The sequence below is a fragment of the Dama dama genome, chromosome 21 (assembly GCF_033118175.1).
Source record: "Dama dama isolate Ldn47 chromosome 21, ASM3311817v1, whole genome shotgun sequence".
Taxonomy (NCBI): Eukaryota; Metazoa; Chordata; class Mammalia; order Artiodactyla; family Cervidae; genus Dama; species Dama dama.
In genome coordinates, this window is record NC_083701.1 from 13,458,520 (window position 1) to 13,483,765 (window position 25,246).

Genomic DNA, 25,246 nt, shown 5'->3' on the forward strand with positions numbered 1-25,246 from the left:
TCTAGCATCCCTTTTACCTACCTCTAACCCTCTCACTAGCCTACTGCCCTTTCATTCTTTGAAGTATCAACTCTGGCCCTTATCAGAGATCTCCAGGAAGCATCTTATAACCCTGAGAACTTAAAGACCTTAAGTCCCCAGACCCATCAGAACAAAAAGCCCTCACCCTTTCTTAAATGACTTCTTTTCCCATCCTTGTAAGCTCATTCCCTTACGGGCCAAATACTGTTAATTTGCAATCGATGAAAAGAGAATCAGGGGGGAAAAAAAAGAAAACAAAACACAACTTAAGATTTGGCTCAATTATATATTTGAAGGTATTTTATTTTTTCTAAAAACAATAGAAAAAAATCAACTTTAAAAAGGAAAATGTACTTAAATAAAAAAATTTACCTATATAGTAGGTATAACCTTCTATAAATTTTATTAAAGTTATTTACATTTCATGGCTATATTTACAAAGGAAAATCGGGTGAAATTCAGGAGTTTTTAAAAACAATTCTTAAATACAAATCTGTTAAAGGAAAAAAAAAAAAAAAAAATGGTAAGCATAAAAAAAAAAGTTCTTTTATGCCCAAAGTTCCATTTGAGGCAGTTTATAGCATGACTAAATCTTTCAGTCTTAAAGATCCAGCCAAGGTTGTGAGGTTGTTCATGCACATGAAAGATGTTCCTATGTAAGGAGTTGACAGAGGAACCTTTTTCCTCACTTTCCCTTAGTAACAAATGAGAATTTCCTGAGGGAGTCCAGTTCCTCCCTCCAATAGGTCAATTTAGGCGCAAGAGTTCCGTATCTGTTCAAGTTTGAGTTTCAACTGTTCTCGCCTCTTCCGCAACACGTCTTTCTCTGAAGTGAGCTTTTGCTCCTCTGCTTGGACTGACAGGATGTACGCTGTGGCTTTTTTAAGGATAACTACCTTGGGGGCTTTTTCATTGTTCTCCAACTCTGGGATCTGGTCACGAAGAGCAAAAAAGCTGCGTTTCAGCTCGTTTCTCCTCTGGCGCTCCAAGACGTTATGTGTCCGCCTCTTGTCATTCTCCTCCGTGTCCGAAGACCTTGGGCTGGCACATTTGCGGTTGTTGCTGATCTGTTTCAGGACCCTGCCACTGTCCAACTTAGCCCTCTTGGCGGCAGGATAGTCCTTCCTAGTGGAGGGGGGCGCTGCATAATTGTGCTGATGGGTAGACACGTGGCATCTCTTTAGGACCAACGGGCTGTGAGGAGGCTTGCTGTGGCTGCCTGCAGAGGGTGACCCCGATTCTGACCTTTTGGCAGGGGGCTGCCTCTTTTCCACAGAAACAACATCAATTTCTTCCTCATCCTCTTGTTCTTCCTCTTTAAGAAAGAAAAAAAAAAATCACCCAGTTAACATCGGTTTTCTTAAAGCAATCAATGACCAGATGAAATTAATACTATGCCAACACAAGGGATTATTAGGTAAGAGAGGACCCAGAGGAGTTCCCTGCCAGTCCAGTGGTTAAGACTCCATGCTTCCATCACAGGGGGCAAGTTTTGATCCCTGGTTGGGGAACTAAGAATCCCACATGCCATTGAGTGAGGCTAAAAAAAAAAAAAAAAAGGACCCTGGCACAAAGTTATTCCCAGACAGGTAGTCAATCATCTCTGCTTTTCCTCTCATGAAGACAGAATCTCAGGGAGGAAAATGACAGCTGGGTTTATGGCACAGACAAGAAAATTACAATTTACCAGGATACAGCATTGATGCCAATTCTTACCTAAGACTTAATGAGGCCCTGGACACACCCAGACAACGCACATTCCCAAGCACCTCCTATTTGGAAGGGACTTTATCTTTACCGAGAACCCTTCAGGTGTTGCAAATGATAGCTCCAAATCTTTGGTATAACTTTAGCAACTCCCTATCTTACTGGAAGTGCAAAAAGAAAAAAAGAAAAAAAAAGCCTTGTAGCTTTGCCAAAAGTCCTAGAAGGTGGGGGAAGGAAAAAACGAAGTCTAATTTTGGAAGAGACTGGCTCTTAAGTGTCCAAAAGAGGTGCAAAGATCCCAACTCAGTCCGTACACTTTTAAGGCACTTTCACTAGCTCCCGGCGCTCAGGTGGGAGGCTGCCCCTTCTCTGTACACTGCCCCTCTTCATTTTTGTTGATCTGTAGTCCATTAAATCCCAACAACTCAGAAGGGAGGAGGGAGCTAATTCATTCACTCTTGGAGAGATCAATCCTCTCTTAACTCCACAACGACGACCCGCCCCGCCCCCTTCCAGGGCAATTAAAATGCTTAAGAGGGGTAAGAGGGAGCGGATTGGGTTGCTAGATAAGCTAGAAGATTTAAAAACCCAAAAGAAATTCCTAAGGGGGGGGGGGGGGGGAGGGAGAGGAGAGGACTGGCCACTAGGGCGATCTTAGGGGAAGGAGTGGGAAGAACACTAAAGCTCAGTGTTTCAGGGATGGTGAAGCTCCCAGACCCTTCCAGACCTGCCATTTCTTTTCCAAATATAAGGGGAAAAAAGGCAGGGGGGAAGAGGGGGCAACGGAAATGTGGCCCCTTGAGTTGGCAGCCAATGAGAATAGGAAAGACACAGCCGACCCCTCTGACGTGCCTGGAGGGTCCCAGCTTACCAGAGTCGCTGCTGGTCGTGGGTGGGGTCTCCTCGTGGAGCGCCAGGGGCTCGGGACTGGCCCGCGGGGAGGACTCGGCAGAGGAGAGCAGAGAGTCAGAGGACGGGGAGAAGGCGGTGGAGTCCGGGGAGGCGCAGGGCTTGGGCGAGCTGCTGTCGTTGAGCAGGTAGGGGAAGACCACCGAAGGGTCGATGCATTCGGAAGCTGCGGCGCTCAGGTCCTGCAGGTACAAGCTGGAGGTGGAGCAGCCGCCGTGCCCGCGGGCGGGGCTCGGGCTGCCGCCGTCTTTGCGCGCAGCCTGGTAAGAGGCCAGCTTCTCCGAGACGAGCTTGGCGGCGGCCGAGAAGCCGCTCCACATACAGTCCTGGATGATGATGTTTTTGATGAGGGTCTCGTCGGGGCCGCAGATGAAGCTCTGGTTCACCATGTCGCCTCCCAGCAGCTCGGTCACCATCTCCAACTGGTCCGCGGAGGAGAAGCTGCCGCCGCCGCCGTCGTCGTCTCCCCTGGGCGAGAAGGGGGCGACCGCGACGTAAGAGGGCGAGCAGAGCCCGGAGCGGCGGCTCGGGGACAGGGGCGGGGTGGGCAGCAGCTCGAATTTCTTCCAGATATCCTCGCTGGGCGCCGGCGGCTGCAGTTCGCTCTGCTGCTGCTGGTGGTAGAAGTTCTCCTCCTCGTCGCAGTAGAAATAAGGCTGCACCGAATCGTAGTCGAGGTCATAGTTTCTGTTGGCGAAGCTGACGTTGTGGGGCATCGCTGCAGCCTGCCGGAGGGGGCACACAAAGACGGGGCAAGTCTTGAGTTAGAGGGGTCTTGGATGGTGCCGAAACCCCACGCAGCGCGCAGGGCGCGCCACAATTCAGAACCACTCCCCTTCCAGCGCGATCCCCAAATGGGGCTGATGGGGGGTGGGGAACGGACAAAAAAGGCACCCTTTTAGCCCACTCTGAGTGACCCTCTACTATCTCAGACACACACTTGGCGAACCAGCTCCGCAGCGCCGCGGGGCTTTTCTGCTCCCCCCCGGGGAGCCTGGAGCGCGAAGCCCTGGAGTCGGCCCCGCAACCGCCGAGCAATCGAAATCAGCTTTGGCCTCAGTCACAGGCCGGGGGAGGCGGCGGCGGCGGTGGGAAATAGGATCTGCCAAACGCCAAGGCGCAAAGTTTTGCGCCACCCGAAGGAGGCGGCGAGAGGCGCGTTGCGCTCGGCCCCCTCCCGCTCCCGGGCCCCTAGCGCCGCGCCCGTTCCCACTCGCGCGCCCTCGTCTCGCTGCTTCCCCTGCCGGCGCCGCCGCCCCTCCCAGCCTCCCTTCTCCGCCTCCCGCATCCCTGCCCCCAGCGCGCCCCCCTTCCTTCCTTTGCGGGCTTTCCTTCTCTCTCCGGCTGGGGTGGCGAGCTCAGCTTCGAGCCTTAGCCCTTCTCCAACCACCTCCCACCCCACCCTCATAAATAAAAGGAGAGTGTTAAATAATAACAGGGACGTCTCCCTTCAACACTCAATACGGCGACGCAACTGCGCCAGAGACCCTGCTACGATTCCGCGCCGGGAGCGGGGCGTCTTCCCCCTCACCGGCCGAGGGTAGCAGCTGTTCTCGAAAAGCCCGGAGCCTCGCTCCTGGCTTTCCTCCGCATCTCAGGGGGCGCAGGGACACCCGCGCGGGAACCCCGGAGGCGGCCGGGGAGCCAAGCCTGGGTGCAGAGATTTTGCCCTCATTTCCCCCCCTCCCCGAGTCAATAATTTTAGGAGACTCGGACACATCTTTGCCCCAGCTTCCCTTGCCCCGTCCCCGCGCCTTCCCAACACCGAGTCCTAACCTCTCTGTAGACCAAAATCTTTAATTTTATTATCCTTAAAAAAAAAAAAAAAAAAAAAAAAAGCCAAAGGCCAACTTCTAAAAGGAGCCGGGAGCGTCGGAGACGCCGAGGGGATCGGCGGGCGGGACGCGCCGCAGTGTCTGTCTCCGGCTGTCAGAAATGCAGTAAGCCGAAATTTAAATGCCCTTTTCCAGACAGGGAAAAGTCAGCGGCTGCGGAGCTCTCTTCGCTCACACACGCAATGTATAATTCTTACTCCAAGGAGCTCAGGATGTAAAGGGTTTTCTGCCAACCGCGAAGCATACCCTTCTCCCCGACAAAAGGCAAAAAAGCAATTAATGCAATAAAGCATGAATGTCCACCCGGCCGGGGTCAGCGTCCATCTAAGGCGGGCAAAAACCTCTAAAGGCCACTTTCAGAAAACGCAGCCCCGGTTTCCCTCTGCCTTCCTCTCTCTTCCCATCTTGACAAGTCACTGTACCCCGACCCAGTTCTGGTTCCTCTCCACCCCACCCCGACCAGCCACAACTACTCTGAGAAAAGTGTCAATAGCGCAGGAATGGGAGAAAAGACGCTCGATTCGGGCGTTCTGCTCATCGCGGCGTCAAGGCGGTAACAAAAATAAATGGAAAAGGCCAATAGGTCCGGGTGCTCACCCGTATTTCCACTATCCGAAGGAAATCTAGCGTCCAAAAAGCGGCGAGGAGCGCCTTTCAGAGGCGCGGGTCGTGGGCAGCGGCGGAGGAAAGTGTCTCCCCAAAAAGGCAGAAGAGCCTCTCTGCGTCCGGGGAGTCTTGGTGTCGCTCGGGTGTTGTAAGTTCCAGTGGGCAAAGTTTCGCGGATGCCGCGCGGTGGCGGACCGCTAGCAGGGGTCCGCGGGGAGGGTGGGGTGGGGGCCGGCTGGGCTGGAGGCGCAGAAGCCCCCCTTTGAATCCGGATCTCCCTTCCCCGGGCGCCCGGAGCGCGACTCCGCTCGCTAGGCTGGCTCGGCTCTTCCACCCAGGAGGGCCCGCCCGCACACTCCCTCTGCCTCTCGCTGGAATTACTACAGCGAGTCAGATAAAGCCCAGAAAAAACCGGCTTTTATACCGAGAGGGTAGGCCCCTCCCCCTCTGTTCTTTTTCCCGCCAAGCCTCAGAGTAGCCCTGCCCTTCCAGGCAGTGGTGGAGCCCGGCGGCGGCCGCGGCTAGCCAGCCGCTTCGGCAGCCGCGAGATGCGCAGCCCGGGGGTCCTCTGCAGCGGAGACCCTCGCCTATAAAGGGCTGGTGGGCGGGGACTCACCAGAGAGGATCTTTTTTCTCTCTCCCCCGCCCTCTGCTTTGGGAACCCGGGAGGGGCGCTGGTGGGGAGGGAGGACGGGAGGGGAGGAGATTCAGCTCTTTGAGCCTGGCACTCCAGTGCGCCGAGCTCTCGGATGTAAACACGGTCAGAGCGCCGCATGAATTAACTGCGCGCGCCTACCATTTTCTTCTGCTCAAGCCGTCTCTCTGTGCTGCCTGGTTCCTCTGGAGCAGCGCTGTGTTGGACAAACGGCATACTTGTCCTGTGTGCTTAAATCATCTGGGGCAGAGCCGCTGATCCCTTGACGCTGAGAATACACCTTGTACCCACGGCTGCGCCATGCACGTCCCGGGTGGATTGGCGCCTCCCTAAGGCCGGGAAAGGGGCAGCCTTTGGAAAATAACTCCTACGAAGAGAGGAGGAAAGAAGGGGTATTGATGGGCGCGCGCTCTGAATGTGTGTGTGTGTGTGTGTGTGTGTGTGTGTGTGTGTGTGTGTGTGGCGGGGGGGGGTGTTGTTAAGTGTCGATGGGATACATGATCAGAGGTATAGGGAAGAAAAATGGTTCCTGGAATAACCAAAATAATTCTGCAAGGCGCTGCCACGTATACTTGGAGAGCACGTTATGAATAAACACCCATTGCATTTGTTGGGGGTGTTATGCATTCTGGGTGTGCGCAGCTTTCTCGACTGGGCACCTTCCACCCACAATGAATCCCCCGATTGCTGCCCAAGTCGCAGAGGACCCCCCACTCCCGGCCCTGCCCGCGCAGACCTCCACGGATCTGTGCAGGAGCCAGTGTTCCTTCCCCCGCCCGCCCGCCGTACGCGCTAATCCCTGAGATCTTTCTGCGCGTTCCGGAGCTGGAGTAAGGGAGGAGCGCGCCTGCGGGTGCGCGCCGCGGGGGGACCACCCCCGTCCCTCTACAACCCCATCCCACCCCCGCGCCTCTCTCTCGGAGTTCCCAATTCCGCAGCCAGGTTTTAGAAAAGAGACGAATCCTTTTTACGCCCCGTGGCGCCGGTTTGCACCACTCTGGGGCTCCCAGGTTTGGGGAAAAATCAAAGGCGCTAGACGGGAAGATACAGCCCGGGGGAGGGGAGCGCGAGGCGCGGGACCAGACTCCCCAGAAGAGGGAAGGGGGCGAGCCGGTGGATCCTGCCTGGGGAGTCTGCAGAGTCCCCGGTGAGGAAAACCGTTAACTCTTTCCTGCTCGGACAAACCCGACGTTGACTTTCTTTCTGGGTCTGCTTTCCTCTTTATCATTGGGCTCAAAATCACACACACACACACACACACACACACACACACACACACACACACACACAATGCATCGATTCTCATCTAAGGAGAGGAGCCAAGTATTACTTCCGTGTCTTGGGCGGGGAGTGGGGGTGCTGGCAGTGTCTTGAGCCAATTAAAAATTGGCCGAATTTCAGGCATTGATTTCCTAGTTCACTGACTCTTAAAATTTTTTCTGAATACCATACTGAAGTGTGTATGTATAATAGAATCCATGTACATCTGTATACCTTTCATGTTCACGTCGACCTAGAATTTTGCCCAACACGACACATGATTTGTTCACTCCCTCAATGAATCGATATTTAACATATAATGCAAATCCCCTCGGGATTTACTATTCTGCATTACACGGAGGCGATCTATCCCAGCCCCGGTCCCTCATCCAAGGGCATTATAAGTAAACTTTTCCACGCCCCTTCCCCCTCCTTCCAAAAGTGAAAAAAATTCGGGACGGGGAGGGCTCGCCCATGTCATGCCTGTGTTTGAGATAAATTATTACCCGTTGAGTTTGCTGCTAGGCGCTCAATTGTTAAGAGTAGCAACTTCCTCCAAATCAGGCTCAGGCACAAGTCGGTTTTAAGGACTGCAAATTGCTCCAGCCTCCAGGTCTTTGCCGCAAACGCAAAAGTGACCAATCCCTAGCCAGGGTTTTGCTGCAAAGCGTCTTTCCCTGCCCCCTCCCAGAGCTGCACCCGCGCCCCAGGTTTGCGAAAGTTAAAGTAAGCGTGCCCTCTACTGGCAACCTAGGTCGCTGCGTCGGGATGCCAGCTGAGGGCGGGCGGGTCGGGTGGGGGCAGGGGCGTCCGGGAGCGCAGGGTTTGCACCGGGTTGAGGAAGGGGCGGTTCCTTAAAATGAGTTTCCAGCCGCCGTTTTACGATTCCTTCAGGCCAACTGCAGGGAGGTGGAAAGAGGAATCACTGGAGAGAAAAGTGGTTCAGAGGCGGCTGTTCAACTGCATAAGCAGTGGTGAAAATTAACCCATAGCTACTCACGGGCAGGCTTCCTAGGTGGCTCAGTGGTGAAGAATCTGCCTGCCAATGAGGGAGACTCAGGAGACGCAGGTTCGATTCCTGAGTCGGGAAGATTCCCTGAGGGAGGCAATGGCAACCCATTCCAGTATATTTGCCTGAAGAAATTCCATGGACAGAGGAGCAGGTTATCATCCACGGGGTCGCAGAGTCGGACATGACTGAGCAACTGAGCACGCAGGCACTTAAAGACAACGAACATCACCCTATAGAGAGCTGATTCCATTTATGGGAAACGGTGAAATAATTAACAAGTATACACACGAAGAAAATTCCAGCAAAATTTTAAAGCAGCAAAACACGCTTTAGACCATACACCGTTGAAACCAATCATCTTCTAGCCACCAAGTTTTAGAGAAAGACTTTAGATTTATTGGGGAAGTGGAGGCAAGGGGAAGGTGAGGAATTAGTTTTGCTACTGTTTTATTTAAATGAAAAAAAAATTGGTGGAGAGCCAGATGTTTTCATAACGATGAAGGGGGGGCATTTGGGATTCCACTGGGAAAAAAGTGTAAAGGATCATTTTAATAAAAAGCTTTCATATCAAAACAACTGAGCAATAAAGGTGGAAGTAAATGTGAAGGAAACTTACATAGCATGCTTAATGAGTGTGACTATTTCAGATAGGTCTCTGTGACCAGAAGGATGTTTGACAGTGTCTGATCACCTAGATAGATCCTCAGGAAACGTTGGCAGTAGGAACTCCTTCCTGGAAGAGGTCTCTTCGGCTGTTTTCCTAGGAATCTTGCACTTTTGGCATTACTCTGTGGAGGCTGAATGACTGCTCTCTACTGTGGCAAGGAAAAAAAAAAACAACACAAAAACTCAAAACCAATAAATCAAGCAACAACAATAAAAGTAGGTTTCGTTTGACCTCAGATGGTTGTTTCTGAAAGTTGCTAAAGATGGCTGTTATACCTGTCTTAAGGTCTGACTACCAAACCATGCCAGCCATGTGTAGGCGATGTGAAACTCAAGCAGAGATGCTGTTGGTGGCTTCAGGACTCAACCTTCTCTCCCAGGCTAGTAGTATCAACTGTGGTGTTATTTTCAAGTAGCAGCCTGGAGTTTTGTGCTTCCAAATAAGGTAGGGGCCATCCCATTTCACAGCCGAAGAAATGGAAAGCCATGTCTCAGCAAGGCTTGTCTTAAGGGACTTCTCTATCTTTCTTTTAGTAATTTTAAAGAGCCATTTGACCTAGAAGAGACATTTGCTGGGTTGAGAAATGGCAAGGGAATTTAAAACTAATAATATCATTCGAGATGACCAAAGAGATGCACGTTACTGTAAAATAAAAGTTATAAATAGAAAAATAATAGAACTTAAAGAGTTTTTGATCTCTTTTGAGATCTCTTTTGATCGTAAAGAGTTTCTGATCCTGATCACCCGGAGATAGCTGATGAAGTTTGTCTTTTAAGAAAAGTTTTTAAGGGACAGCCTCGGTCTTTCTACTTCCTTTTGGAAGTCAGGGCAAGGTGTCTATTAAATGAGCATTTCTTGTTTGCTGGTCTAAGGACGCTCCCAGGCTGCGTGTCTCCTTCCTTTCTGGGGTGCTGCTGGGTTTCTAAGAAAAGACAGGTTGCCCAAACAGCAGCTGTGTTTTCACCCACAGGGTTGGGACTCCAGGTCCAGTAGGATTGCCTCACGGAAGAGAACATTGGGTCACTGCAGGAAACATTTTTTTTTTTCCCTCCAGGGTGGTATAACTGGAAGTCATTTGATCTCTGCATATTCTTACATTGACAGTCATGAGTCAGTTTTATACTTAGGAAAAATGAAGTACAGAAAGAATGAGCAATTTGACCACACTTTCTCTTTTCTTTGCAGGCACAGGATGGTGAGATTCAGAAGGTGTGACTTGTATAAGGTAACCCCAGTCTCCTCCCCTTCTTTGAATCTCTCTCCCCCTCCAGCCCACCCAGAGAAACTTTCCTATGGATCTTCAATAGACAAGAGCAGTGGAAAGAAACTGGACGTGGGTGATCAAAAAGCTAGCTGCAACCTGGAGATGAGACAGAAAGCCCCTCAAAGGTGATTGGGACGCTATTTCAAAACCCTTTTAGGGACTTCCCGGGCAGTCTAGTGGTTAGGACTCTCCAATGCAGGGGGCCTGGGTTCAATCCCTGGTTTGGGAAACTGAGGTCCCACATGCTGCTCTGTATGGCCAAAATCAATAAGTAACTGACTTAAAAAAAAAAGAAAAGAAAGGAAAACCCTTCAAGTCATTGAGGACTGTCAAGGAAAGGGTCGGGGGAGAATGATAAATACATACATAGCTCCAGCAGAAAGATCATTTGGAAAGGACTGTTAGATTAAAACCAAGCTAGCCAGGGAATGTTAAAAGAAGGGAAAGTCTGACGAGCATTTTAATGCCAACCTTGTTCCCAATGAGAGGAGTACAGGAAAGCTCTCCAACAGACAAGCAAATAAAATCCAGCATCATTAATTCATAGAAATGATATATATATATATAAAAAAAAAGCAGTGAAGAAAAGCTTTGTGCCTTTTTAAAAATGCATGTTTTTGAATGTTGTTTCTCTCCCCCTACTCTTGCTTCTAGCATACTGCATACATTAAAGCAGCTGAGAAAGAAAAAAAAAATCAGCAAGTGTTTTTAACATAAAGCTCTAGAGCCTACGTTTCCTGTGTCGCGTTGAGGACGCTCAGTTGCCTGTCTTACCCACGGACCTTAGATCCTGGCGGAGGGTCCGAGTTGGACTCGGTAAACCCTGGTCTCCTCTCCAGCTTGGCATTCTTCTTTCACTCTTTAGTCCCTCGCTGTAATCTTGCCTCACTTTGTAGCTGCTAGAATAGACAAATGGTTCCTTTGTTTAGCCTCTTCAAAGGCTCGGTTTATTGTTCTGTAAGTGCCAAACCCAAGCCAATCTCAGAAGTTTCCACACTTTCGCTCACTTGGCCTGTCTTCGCCGTTGTCCTTTTGGGCAACATCTGTCTCCAGGATGGACCCTAGCTGGGTTGGAGGTGGGGAGGTAACTGAAATGGAGACTCACTGGGTAGAAATGTCTACTTTTCAATCTTAGACCTTCATTTGGAAGCCAGGGGGATGGGAGATCCCAAACCAAGGCTTCTGGACTTTCTGCAAACAGCTCATCCTTGGTGGTTCGTATTTTTAAATTCTGTTCTTTCTGTGACTACTTTTAATGGATTTTGTGACAGAAGGGAATTTCTTGAAAGTACCTAGTGCCCTTGGATCACCTTGGGCCTTTCCCATTTTCTTAACTTTGTTGCTGTCAGGGAAACTGATGGCTTTCGAAGAAGATTGTTTCTTTGGTAGATCAGTGGTTTTTGATTGAAGGTGATTTTGCCCTCAGGGGACATTTGGAAATGTCTAGAGCCATTCAGAGGTTGTTACCAAGGAGTGTTCCTACTAGCATACACTGGGTAGAGGTCAGGGATGCTACTAAATGTCCAACAGTGCCCAGGACAGCCCCCCAACAGAACAGTGTCAGCCCTGATATGTCAGAGTGAGAATCCCAGTGTGACTTCTTCTCCTGACATTAACATACCCAGCTGCTTCTTCTGTTTCCACTGTTGACTCTTCTTTCTCTCCTACCCACTACAGGTCGCTCCTAGACTTGGCTTGCAGTGGATTCCAAATGGTTCTGAGGGTCCCCTTCCATTTAACCTTGTGCACGGACTCATTCATTGCTAAATCTGGCAAATCCATGACATCTCTGAATCTGACTACTTTTCTCATCTGTAAAGTGGGACTACTGTCATCACAGTCTCTCTCTCTCTCTCTCTCTTTAATTGGAGGATCATTGCTTTGCAATATTGTGGTGGTCTCTGCTGTACATCAATGAGAATTAGTCGTAATTGTATATATACCCCCACCGTCTCGGGCCGCCTCCTCCCCAGCCCTCCAGATGTCACAGAGGGCCAAGCTGGCCCCCCTGTGTCATCCAGTGACTTCCCACGGGTTATCTGTTTTACACGTGATGATGTATGTATGTCAACGCTACTTTCTCAATTTGTCCTAACCTCTCCTTCCCCTGCTGTGTCCACAAGTCCATTCTCTATGTCTGTGTCTCCATTTCTTCTCTGTGAATAAGTTCATCAGCTATTTTTTTTTTTTAGATTCCATATATATGCATTAGTATACAGTATTTGTTTTTCTCTTTCTGACTTACTTCAGTCTGTAACAAGCTCTCAGTTCATCCACCTCACTACAGTTGACTCATATTCATTTCTTTTAATGGCTAAGTAATATTCCATTGTATATATGTACCATAGCTTCTTTATCCATTCATCTGTTGATGGAGATCTAGGCTGCTTCCATGTCCTGGCTATTGTACATAGGATAGCATCTTTCTTATTGAGTTTCTTATTGTAAAGATTAAATGAGACAATGCATTTGATATAGAACCTGGTGCTTGGCCTGGAGTAGGAAATGGCAACCCACTCCAATATCTTTTCCTGAAAATTTTTATGGACAGAGGAGCCCGGCAGGCTATAGTCCATGGGGTCACAAAGAGTTGGACTCTACTGAACACACACACACATGCACACTAATGCTTGGCCTATGGTCAGTAAATGCTAGCAATTGTTAGAATTTTAGCAGAAAAATATGCTATTTTAAGTTTAATGTATCAGTATGTCATGGTGCTTCCCAGAGAGTTCCATGACATTTCTCTCCTTTATCACCTCATCAGGGTTGAAAAATGGTGGATGAGTACACATGTGACATTGGACAGATGAGAACCAGAGGGGTTGTCTCTTCTCCCAGAGAGATTCCATAATGTTTAATGACTAATTCCGAACCCACCCCTTGCCAGTCTCCCTCTGCTGTAAGACTGACTGACTATTCCAACCCTAAGCCATTTCATGGATCCCTTCATCCAGAGAGAGCAAAATTCTGGAAGATCTGCAAGGTCGAATTATGTATTGTTCTTATTTAATACAAATCCAGGCATTCTGTTAGAATTACCCTCCTTTGACTGAATTCAATTCATATACTGTCTAGTAACTGACCATCAGAGTGGTCCTGCCAACCCCAGAGTGAATTCCTGGCTGAACAAAGCTTCTGCTGTAATCTACATCTCTTTTCTTGCCCTGGTGAACTGACGGGGACATTGGAAAAACTATTCCTTTAAAGCATAGACTGACACCCTGATTGAAAAGCTTTTGTTGACTTCAAATCCACATTTCCTTCATCATGTTTTAGATCAAGGCGTGCAAGCTAGAATGCTTCCAGGGGCCTAACAGGGAATGTAGATGAGGAAGCCTGAAGGGAGTGGTGAGGACTGCGACAGACGGGAGAACATTTGTCTGTATGCAGCTGGCAGTTGCTACTTGGCATCTGTGGATTGTTGTCCCTCAATATGGGCCCACTGGTGCCAACACTTCCAATTTTTCAGGGATGGTGGAATTTCAGGGAAGGCGGAATATCGAATGCTGGCAACTCAGTTAAAAAATTATGGGGTGCTGTGGTTAGTTGCTCAGTAGCATCTGGCTCTTTGCGACCCCATGGACTGTAGCCCGCCAAACTCCTCTGCCCACGGGGATTCTCCAGGCAAGGATACTGGAGTTTCCATGCCTTCCTCCAGGGCATCCTCCCAACCCAGGAATCCAACTGAGGTCTCCTGCCTTGCAGGCGGGTTCTTTACCAGCTGAGCTACTAGGGAAGATTATATATAGAAGCGAAACCTGTTTGTGGGATAGATTCAGCCCTCGGTCTGCCTGTCTGAGATCTCTGCTTTTACATGTTAATAAGCCACCTAAAGAGTGTTCCTCTTGTGATAATATTTCCCCTTCCACTGAAAGTCTTTTTATTTTATTTATTTTTTGGTTATGCTGGGTCTTTGTTGCTGCATAGGCTTTTCTCTCATTGTGTCCAGTGGGAGCTACTCTCTAGTTGTGGTGTGTGGGCTCCTGGGCATGTGAGATCCTCCCGGACCAGGGATCAAACTCATGTCCCCTGCATTGGCAGGCGGATTCTTTATCACTGAGCCACCAAGGAAGTTTCCCTTGAGAGTCTTAACTGTCCATGCTTTTGTGATAAGAAATCTAACAGTTTACTGCTTTTATGGATTTTTGTGATTCCTGGCCCAGAAATTTCTGGGGTCAGGAGGGACTGTGTCATATTCATGTTGACACCTGCCAAGAAAGCCTCCGCATTGCCATTTGCAGAGTCTGGTCTCCAGGGCCTAGCACACTGCCTGGTGCATTTTTTTGGCTGTTACTAATAGTGCTGTTATGAACACTCATGGACAAGTTATTATTTTTATCTTTCTGTTTGCCTGCACCAGGTCTTAGCTGAGGCATATGGGATCTAGTTCCCCAGCCAGGAATTGAACCTGGGCCCCTTGCATTTGGGAGCATGGAGTCTTAACCCCTGGACCATCAGGAAAGTCCTGTAAATGCCTATTGAATGAGTGCTATCAGAGGGAGCTCCCAAGAGGAAGACATATGCAGCCCAGCCCAGCTTTAATCCAAAGATAGCCATCTGAGAATTCTTCCTTGCTTCTGTTCCACCAATGGGTGGGTCTTGTTCATATTCCTTGAGGATAGTTGAAGCCTGGAGATGGTTGAGGAAGAGGATGAAGACAGAAGCCATCCAGATAAGCAGAACTGGACTCAATGACCAAAAAACAAAAACGGTAAAATAAAAACTAAACCAAAATTCACAACCGCTTAAAACAGCGCCCCCTGCAGGTTTGTTTCCTCACAGTTTTACAATCAAACCCAGAGGAGATTCTTACAGAATCCCCCAGAAGAAAGGAGGTGTGTGAACATGGTTATTGGTGCTGGGCAGGGAGAAGCTTATCGTGTCTGGCTTTTCACAGGGAAAAGTTATGATCCTTTACTGGGTATGAAGTCAATTTAACTGGTAGTGGTGTGGTAGTTCACAGAAGTGGACTAGCATAGAAAGTGTCCAAGCTATCAAAGAATATTACTAAGTATGGTTTAATGACGGCCCCCCACCCCGCCCCCCCGCCATGAACTTGGTTATAATATGAAACACACTACATCTCTTTTGTCGTTGTTCAGTCACTAACTTGTCTGACACTCTGTGACCCCATGGACTCCAGCATGCCAGGTTCCCCTGTCCTTCGCCATCTCCCGGAGCTTGCTCAGATTTATGTCCATTGAGTCGGTGATGCTGTCCAACCATCTCATCTTCTGCCGCCCTCTCCTCCTTTTGCCTTCAATCTTTCCCAGCATCAGGGTCTTTTCTAATGAGATGGTTCTTCACATCAGGTTGCGAAGTATTAGAAGCTTCAGTCCTTCTAATGAATATTCAGGGTTGATTTCCTTTAGGATTGACTGGTTTGCTCTCCTTGCTGTCCAAGGGACTCTCGAGAGTCTTTCCAGCACCACAATTTGAAAGCATCAATTCTTTAGCACTCAGCCTTCCTTATGGTCCACCTCTCAAATCCATACATACCTACTAGAAAAACCATAGATTTGACTATATGGATGTTTGTTGGCAAAGTGATGTCTTTGCCTTTCAATACGTTGTCTAGGTTTGTCATAGCTTTCCTTCCAAAGATCATGTGTCTTTTAATTTCATGGTTGCAGTCACCATCCACATCTCTAACTGTGTATTAAAAATGTTAGAAAGTCATTGCATTATCTCATTATGTCTCCACAGTAATCCTATGAGGTGCAGATTAATATTCCATTTTACAGATGGGGAAAACTGACGCCTTGGAGGGACTTGTTCAAACTCACACAGTGAGTGGTAGAGGTGGAATTCAGCATCCAAATCCTTTTGATGCCACAATCTTGGCTTCATCTGTTCTACCACAAGCCTCAGTCAGCCCTGATGCCCAGCACATGCCATGTCTCTGCTGCTGCTGCTGTTGCTGACCAGGGCCAGTTTCCTCTGGGAAATGCACTTTGCTTCTCACGGCTACCCTTATATATGTACACCCTTTTATATATACCCATTATATCCTGGTGTATAACTGCCAAGGAGGCAAGAGCAGCATGAGTGTCAAGGCAGTGGACACAGAGAAATGGACAGTCTTTGCCCTCCAGGAGGCTTGGTTCTCTGTCTGCTGAAAATTTTCGTGAGACAGCTAATATTTGTGTTTGGGAAGTAGATTTTTGTGTTGGTGAGGGGGTGAGGGTGGTGGTGGTATACAGAGGAGAGACTACATTGTTTTGTCCTGGGAATCCCTGTAAGTCCGGGTTCAAACATGACATTGACTGTGGGTTTGGAGGCTTTGAGAAATGACTTTAATGAACAGAGCCTCAGTGCCCCCATCTGTAGGAAATGGTAACAAGCGTAACCCCCCAGAGTTGTCCTGAAGGTTAGCTGAGAATGCCAGCTGTCTTCAAAAACCATAGCTGTCTTGGGTATCATTACTCTCTTGAGGATTTTGTTTTCATTTTAGTATTCTGGAATTAAAAACTGTTTTTTTTTTTGCTTTCAGTTACATGGATTGAAAGTCCTGTTCTCTTCAGAAAAAAATAAGAATTAGAAAAAACATATAGTTGAAAAGGTAGAGATGTTTTTTGTAACTCTGTACAAGCTTAAAAAAAAAAAGAAGAAAAATGCAGCTATATAGTCTTTAAAAAGGTGTCTTGTCATTAGGATTAGCAGAATTCTTTATCTCACAGCTTCCGGTTTCTTCATTTTTCTTTTTTTTCCCCCAGTGAAGTGCTCTTGCTTGCCTTGGGGGCTGATGCAAGGGTCCTATGGGGGCATGCATAGTAATTTCCAAGCTATGTTGCCTGAGCTGGCATTTTGGTGGGTGTCTATATGTGGTAGGTCTTATTATTATTATTGCCATGCTTTGCGGTTTGGGAGATCTCCATTTCCTGACCAGGGACTGAACCTGGTCACAGCAGTGAAAGTACTGATTTGTAACCGCTAGATCAGCAGGGAACTCCCGCAGGAGGTCTCATTATTGAGGGTGACGCAGAGGCTGGGTGACCCTGCTTGTCACTTTCTGCTTTCACACCCAGGCAGCCACTGCACCCTGCCTCCAGCCTGCACAATAAAGTGGATGCCTTCCTGTGACCTCAGCATCAGTGCCCTCCGAAACCCTTGCGGCCCGCCTGCGGTCATCTTGGAATTCTCACCCTCGCTGAGGGGTGTGGGGGAGGGAGCTGACGTTGGACACTGGCCAGGGGACTTCACAGGCCCAACAAAGAATTTTTTAAAAGGGTGGAATTGGTAATAGGCAGAGGGGAATTCCGCGGATAAATAATAATTTATGCAAGGAATGCCATCTGCTGCTCTGTCGAAGCATTAGTGCATAATTGCGGGCTCAATTCCCTTCCTCTTCCTTGCCCATTACCTTTCACCTCCTTAAATAATTATATTGACACCTCCCTGGGCTGACTGGGTGGGAAGAGAGGTGGAAGGCACCCCGCTTGGATGCTTGCTGCCCCCAGTGAGCCATAAAACTGAAATAATTAACTGTGATGCTCTAAAGGATTAAACACTGAAGAAGAACATATTGAAGTTCTGGCCAGTATATCTGAATGCTGTGCTGGAAGTTAATGAAAACCGGCTTTGCTGGAGATACAAGTATTAGTCGCTCAGTCATGTCCGACTCTGTGATCCCATGGACTGTAGCCTGCCAGGCTCCTCTGTCCATAGGATTCTCCAGGCAAGAATACCCGAGTGGGTTTCCTACTCCAGGGGATCTTCCCCAACCTAGGGATCAAAGCCGGGTCTCCTGCATTGCAGGAAGATTCTTTACCATCTGAGCCACCAGGGAATCCCTACTGGAGATACAGGATTGTACGTTACATTTGGTCTTTGAGTAAAAACTCTGTTGTGGGATTCTCTAATTGGATTAGGAATCAAAAGCTATGTGCCCCTGTCACTCTCCACACTACTGTACTCTACAGAATGTTTAGAAACTATTTATGTTTGAATTCTTCTGTCTTTTTAGCCTGGATGAGTTTTGGCAGAGGAAGTGAGGGGTAAAGCAGAGTTTAGGAGGAGGGATGTGGACAGGGGACAATTTTGGGAATCATGCTAAAGAACTCCGAGCAGAGACAACAAAGCAACTTGAAGACTGAAATTTTCCTGCTGCTTCATTGGCTCAAGTGTTAAGTTTTGACTTTCTCAGTGCTTATAACATTTTAACATAGGTGTGGATGCTTGGGCTTCCCAGGTGCCTCAGTGGTAAAGAATCCACCTGCCAATGCAGGAGTCGCAGCAGTTGTGGGCTCGATCCCTGGGTGGAGAGGATCTCCTGGAGGAGGACATGGCAACCCACTCCAGAATTCTTGCTTGGAAAATCCCACAGACAGAGCAGCCTTGTGGGCTACAGTCCACAGGGTCGTAAAGAGTCAGACATAACTGAGCATGCAGGTATGCATGCCAATACTTAGAAGTCAATAGGTTTCACATAAAAATCTGAAAGTCTGCCTTCCCTGGAAAAGTCAACTCTGGTAATTTTGGGCCTAGATTTCCATGTGGACGGAGGTGAGAAGCAGTCAGCTTTCTATTTTGACTCAGTCTCCACCACTCCGTTATGCCGGGCACCTTCACTTTATGATCTTTTTCTGGCTCCTGCATGGTTTTTGTAAGCCTTTGAATTTATGACCCCAATTCAGAAAATTTCCTGATTGATTCACAGTTGTCATTATAAGGAAAAGTTTCATCCAGAGAAAAGAGATATTTATTGAATAGTGATGATATTAGCCAACATTAAGCACACACTATGTGCCAATTGGTCTGACCCTATTTTTTATAACAACTTTATTGAGATAAAAATCACATATCATACAATTCATCTATTTAAAGTGTATGGTTCAAGGAATTCGCTGGTGGTCCAGTGGTTAAAGCCCCATGATTTCATTGCCGATGGTGCGGGTTCAGTCCCTGGTCAGGGAACTAAGATCCTGCAAACTGTGAGATAGCAGCCAAAAAAAAAAAAAAAAGTGCATGGTTCATTGTTTTATTTCTATATTCAGAGTTATGCAGCTATCACCACAATCAACTTTAGAACATTTTTATCACCCTCAAAAGCGACCCTGTACCTATTGGCAATTACTCTCCATTTCCCATCAACACTCCAGTCTTGAGCATCAAGTACTCTTTCTATCTCCATGGGTTTGTTTATTTTTGCCATTTCGTGTTCATTGTATCAGACTACATGTGGTCCTCTGTGACAGCCTCTTTCATTTAGCATAATGTTTTCAAGATTCATGTTGTAGCATTTATTGATATTACATTTCTATTTAATTAATTTGTTTATTGATTTCTTTTTATTAATGAATAATATTCCCTGGTATGGATATATCACTTCTCTGTTATCTCTTCATCCATGGGGTTGTTGATGGATATTTGGGTTGATTCCACTTCTTCCTATTATGAATAATGTTGCTATGAACATTCCTCTGCACATTTTTGTGTAGAACATAGGTTTTCATTTCTCTTGAGGGTGGGAATGCTGGGTTATATGGTAACTCTATGTTTAACCATTTGAGGAAATTGTAAATTGTTTTCCAAAGTGGCTGCACCATTTTTCATTTCTACTGGTAGTGTGCTGAGCTGAAATGGTTCAGTCAGTAAAGAATCTGCCTGCAATGCAGCAGACCAGGGTCCAATCCCTGGGTCAGGATATGGCAACCCACTCCAATATTCTTGCCTGGGAAATCCCCTGGACAGAGGAGCCTGGTGGGCTACAGTCCATGGGGTCACAAAGAGTAGGACACAGCTTGCCCCCCCTCCCACCGGCAGTGTATGAGGGTTCTGATTTCTCCATATTCTCACCAACCCTTGTTGTTATCTGTCTTTTTTTTTATTATAGTCATGTTAGTTGGTGTGAAATGGTGTCTCACTGTGGTTTTGATTTGCATTTCCCTGATGGCGAGTAATATTGAGCGTCTTTTCATGTGCTTCTTGGCCATTTGCCAGCCCTATTTTAAGGGCTTAAGTGAAGGAATCCTCAGCCCCATGACAACTGCAGGTGACAAGTGCTGTTACTGCTACCTTTCCCCATGACATGCCAAGCTCAGACTTTGAGTTGCCAGTGTCTTTTCAGCAGATGGACTTCCCTGATTGCTCAGCTGGTAAAGAATCCGCCTGCAATGAGGGAGACCTGGGTTGGGAAGATCCCCTGGAGAAGGGAAAGGCTACCCACTCCAGTATTCTGGCCTGGAGAATTCCATGGACTATACAGTCCATAGTGTTGCAAAGAGTCAGACACAACTGAGTGATTTTCACTTTCAGCAGGTAATATTAATCCTTATTACATACAAGGAAATTTTAGCTCCTGGTTCTGGACAGGAGAGCAAATCTAAAACAAAGACTTCATTGCATTGTTAGCACCCAGTAGCCAGCGCCTCAATAACATCTATTTGTTGTGTTTTTCCTGACTCAGAACCTTTGCACGTTCTGTTTCCTCTTCCGTGAGTAGTCCTTTTCCCTGGCTATCTTCTAGATTCTCTGAGAGGCTTCCCTGATCCTCCAGTCTAAATCTGAGCACTTATCCACTCTCACAGCACTCTGAACCATTACTGTGACAGCATTCATTCATTAGTGTCTTTATATTTTCTCATCTTTCTTTTAAGCAAAAGATCATACCAGTCAATCCTAAAGGAAATCAATCCTGAATATTCATTGGAAGGACTGATGATGAAGCTGAAGCTCTAATACTTTGGCCACCTGATGCAAAGAACTGACTCATTGGGAAAGACCCTGATACTGGGAAAGATTGAAGGCAGGAAAAGGGGATGACAGGACGAGATGGTTGGATGACGTCACAGACTCAATGGACATGAGTTTGAACAAGCTCTGGGAGATGGTGAAGGACAGGGAAGCCTGGTGTGCTGCAGTCCATGGGGTCACAAAGAGTTGGACACAACTGAGCAACTGAACAACAACAATATATGTGCATTTGTATTCTGCCTTTTCCCCCATTTCACGTGATATTACAAAAATTGTCAACTTAATTGAAAGTACCATTTTAAATGGCTACAAAGTATTCTATGAGGTCATTATAAAATAGCTCATATAACCATTTCCTTTTTTAAAAAATGTGTTTATATGATTTCATTGCTTTTGCTATGGTAAATAACACTGACATGAACATCTTGGGGCACAAAGATTTTTTTCTGTGTTTAGGATTATTTCCTTAGCATAGAGTCTCAGAAGGGAAATTATTGAGTCAGAGGCATTGAAGGCATTGATGTTTATTGCTAAAGTACTAGCCCGGAGAAGATGTTGCTGTGATTTAGACTGCCCTCAATATATATAACAGTGTCAGAACTGGGTGTATTGTCATTCTAAGAAAAGCTTTGCCTGAATCTGCATTTCTTTGATTAACAGTGGGGACAAATCTAATAATTATACAAACCATGGCAGCATGTCTTAATTGATATGCCAATTTAAAAAAAGCAGATACTACATCATTGGTGCATTTTCCTCCAGGAGCCCAAGAAAGACTGAATGAGGGCATTTTCTGGTGAGGATAGGAGAATCAAGTGTCCTGAACAGCCTCAATAAAACAGCTGATAAGGGGATTTGCAGATAAGGCAGAAGGACATATGGCTGGACTATTACTCTGTAGCTCATATTTTAAGCCTTATCAGAATAGAGAGGCCTACTCCCCTGTGAATGACGGCTACATTGGACAGTGCAAGGAAAAAATCCACACACTGCAGGTAGACAGTCAGAGCTGCTGGAAGCATGTGTGGTGGGACTTAAGATGGAAAATGCTGCGATTGGAGAAGCCTTAGTGAACTCTGGGAGGTTAAGAGTCTTCAAACATTTTGTTTTAGTTTGATTTACTTGGGGAATATTTGGGGGCTTCCTAGGTGGCGCTAGTGGTAAAGAACCCACTTGCCAGTGCAGGAGACAGGAGATGTGGGTTTGATCCCTGGGTCAGGAAGATCCCCTAGAGAAGGACATGGCAACCAACTCCAGTATCGTTGCATGGAGAATCCCATGGACAGAGGAGCCTGGTGAGCTACAGTCCATAGAATTGCAGAGTTGCACACAACTGAAGTAACTTAGCATGCACACATGGGGAATATTTTATTCCTCTGTGATATCTCACCGGGGAACCTAGGCTGGGGAGTGGGAGGAGGAAGCAGGAGGCCCGTTTGGTCTGCTCCCTCATTCACAAAGAGATATTTGGCCCTTGTCTCCAGATGAGGTTATAAATGCAATTCCAGAGACATGCTGAAAGGGTGGAGAGCAGATTTCCATCTTTAGACTTTCTTCCAAGCACTGACATGTACTCAGCACTTAGACCTTACAGCAACCCCATCAGGTGCATATCATCAGTCTCATTTCCACCTTGCAGAAGAGGTGACTGCAGCATGAGGAGGTTCAATCATCTGCCTAGGATCAAGCAGTTAGTAAGCAATGAAGCAGGGATTCAAACTCAGGCAGTGTGAAGAGGGCAGAATGGAGACTTTCAAATTGGAGAGCAAAAGAGACTTCTCTGGGGGTCCAGTACCTTAGACTCTGTACAAGGGGACTAGGTTCCATCCCTGGTCAGGGAACTAGATCCCACAGGTTGCAACTAAGTGTTTGTATTCTGTAACTAAAGACTCTGCACACAGCAACAAAGATCCCACATGGTGCAACAATGAAGCCAGATAAATAAATACAATATATATTATAAAAATAATGGAGAGCAAAAACCATGATTAAGTCACTGGGAAAATGTGGTCTATTGTGGTAGAATTCTTATTTATTTTTTTCTTCTGAATTTTTTGTTTTGTATCGGGTTATAGCCAATTAACAATACTGTAATAGTTTCAGGTGAACTGCAAAGGGTCTCAGCGATACCTATATGTGTATCCATTCTTTTGTCGTAGATTTTCTGACTGAAAAAAAAGGCTGAATTTTCATTGAAAACAGATGAGCCAGCCTTGGCTTCCTGAAAGATATCAATTAAATCAGTTGAAACAGGATATTAGGGAAGATCAGCAGACCCACACATAGACTTTTGAGGGCCAAGGGCTGAAGAAAGAATTGGGACATTCCTATCAATTATCCATTTACTTGTATATTCTCATATTCATAATCCATGAAGTGGGCAGAGAGCGGTTCTAAACCATGAGTGGTTAGAGAAAAGAAGCCCCTGGGTTCAAATCCTGCTGCCCCTGCTCTATAAATCTGAACTAAAAATTTCTGAGCCTCAGTCCTCTTGTCTTTAAAATGGGGATTATATTAGTACCTGCCTTATGGTATTCTTAGAAGAAATAAATCAGATTATGCATATAATGTGCTTCTATTGTTTAGCACATCATAAATACTCAATAAATGTTAGCTGTTAATATTTAGTCATTCTTTCTTTCAACAAATATTTGCTTAGCCTCACCTGTACTCTATGAGATTGGTAGAAATGTCTTGGATGACCCAGGAAGGGGATAAGATAAAATTCTGAGGTCAAAGGTTTTAACTACAAAGCCTCTTGCTGTGAAATGTGTTGATTGGTGAGAATTTTTGAGAGATAGGACTGCAGAACTTATCTAATGTGTAGAGATAGATCAGGAGAAAGGGTGTGGACCTGAACTCCACTGGGAAAACAGACCAGGATGCACCCAGACGTAAGGGCTTTCGACATGGATTGTGAATTGTGTTCCTTTAGGCCGTCTAGGATCAACAAAACAAAACAAAACAAAACAAGACAATACAAAACAAAATCTAGTGCTTTTCTGCTGCTCAGGATCAAAGTAGGGATCTCTGTCTCAGAAAGCAGTGTTTAGACTTTGTCTCTGGGGAACTGTCTAGAGCTGAGTTGAATGAGATGGAAAGAGTTTGGACCATAAAACAAGGTGCCTGAGTTAGCAGATTAGCTTCTGTGAATAAATCATTTGGATATTACATCAGAGCTCAAACAAAAGTTCAGTGTCTTCAAACTGACACTTTAAATTACCCTTTTGGTGGAAAAAGAAAGAGGCAAAGAGTTGAATGGAGACCAGGGAGCCCATCAAAACCTTTTAAAAACTCCAGATAAGGCATAATATTTTTAAAAATTTATTTTTATTGAAGTATACTTGGTTTGCAATGTTGTGTTAGTTTCAAGTGTAAAGCAAAGTGATTCAGTTTTACAAATATCTATCTATTGTTTTTCAGCTTTTCCCCCTTATAGCTTAATACAAAATAGTGAGTATGGTTCTCTGTGCAATACAGTAGGTCCTTGTTGGTTGTCTATTTTATATATAATAGTGCATAAATGTTAATCCCCAACTCCTAATTTATCCTCCACCCCTCCCCTTTTGGCAACCATAGGTTTGTTTTCTATGTCTTTGGATCGGTTTCTGTTTCATATATAAATTCATTTGTATTGCTGTCTCTCTTTTTTTAAATTCCCCATGAAAGTGATATCTTATGATATCTGTCTTTGGCTTGCTTCATTTAGTCTTATAATCTCTAAGTCCATCCATGTGGCTGCAAATGGCTTTATTTCATTCTTTTTATGGCATTCATTCATTCTTTTATGACTGAGTCATATTCCATTACTCAGTAATACTTTGTAAAAACTTGGAGTTTGGAACTAAAATGATCATATAAACAGCTGTCCCTCAAGTAGCATGTGTCACATGCTAAATTCTGCATCAAGAGCTCAATGCACCATTTTTCATTTTATTATTATTTTTTAATTAAAAAGAGTTTTTAGAGCAGTTTTAGGCTCACTGCCTAATTATAAGGAAGATGCATGCACTTTCCATATACTCCCTGCCCCTCCTCATGCATGGCCTCCCTCATTATCAACAACACTCCCCAGAATGGTACATTTCTACCAAGGATTAATCTACACTGATGCATACTACACTGGTGCATACAAACCCAAAGTTTGTACTTTACCTTGGGATTCACTCTTGGTGTTGTACTTTCTATGGTTTGGATGGATGTGTAATGACATATATCCATCATTATGGTATCATGCAGAATATTTTCACAGGTCTGAAAATTCTCTGTGTTCCATCTATTCATCCTCCCCCTCCCAACTCCTTACCCCACAGCTCTGATATTTTTGCTATCTGCATTGTTTTGCTTGATCCAGAATGTCATATAGTTGGATTCCTATAGTATGTAGCCCTTTCAGGTTAGCTTCCTCCACTTAGTAAGAGGCATGTAAGTTTCTGCCATATCTTTTCATGGCTTCTTAGCCCATTTCTCTTTAGTACTGAATAATACCCATTAGCTGGAGGTCCCACACTCTATTTATCCATGCACCTATATAATGACATCTTGGTTGCTTCCATGTTTTGACAATTATGAACAAAGCTGCTATAAACATCTGTGTGCAGGTTTTCATGTG

General features: G+C 46.2%; 1 protein-coding gene and 1 long non-coding RNA gene across 4 annotated transcripts; one reads left to right on the forward strand and one right to left on the reverse strand.

The window, feature by feature from the left end:
- Positions 1–287: 287 nt before the first annotated feature.
- On the reverse strand, positions 288–5,595 carry MYC (MYC proto-oncogene, bHLH transcription factor). 2 transcript variants are annotated; one of them, XM_061123206.1, is made up of 3 exons: positions 5,070–5,595; positions 2,600–3,362; positions 288–1,336 (listed from the first exon to the last, which is right to left on the reverse strand). In XM_061123206.1, exons 2-3 carry the CDS (start codon positions 3,351–3,353, stop codon positions 774–776), a joined length of 1,317 nt encoding a protein of 438 aa, XP_060979189.1. In that variant the 5' UTR covers positions 3,354–3,362; positions 5,070–5,595; the 3' UTR covers positions 288–773. The 2 variants fall into 2 exon arrangements, with proteins under 2 accessions (XP_060979189.1, XP_060979191.1); XM_061123208.1 differs by lacking the exon at positions 5,070–5,595 and adding an exon at positions 3,578–3,862.
- Positions 5,596–5,799: 204 nt separating this feature from the next.
- LOC133042532 (uncharacterized) lies at positions 5,800–21,814 on the forward strand. Of its 2 annotated transcripts, XR_009689508.1 has the most exons (4): positions 5,800–6,125; positions 9,858–10,061; positions 10,591–10,752; positions 20,538–21,814. It is a non-coding gene; the product is annotated as an uncharacterized LOC133042532 (long non-coding RNA). The 2 variants fall into 2 exon arrangements; XR_009689507.1 differs by lacking the exon at positions 5,800–6,125 and having other exon boundaries at positions 9,459–10,061.
- Positions 21,815–25,246: the final 3,432 nt, after the last annotated feature.

Excerpts from the sequence above, each read along its gene's own strand:
- MYC (XM_061123206.1), bottom strand. The coding sequence starts at position 3,353 with ATGCCCCACAACGTCAGCTTCGCCAACAGAAACTATGACCTCGACTAC. Across the intron at positions 1,337-2,599 it reads CACGACCAGCAGCGACTCTG|AGGAAGAACAAGAGGATGAG; the intron begins GTAAGCTGGGAC and ends TCTTTCTTAAAG.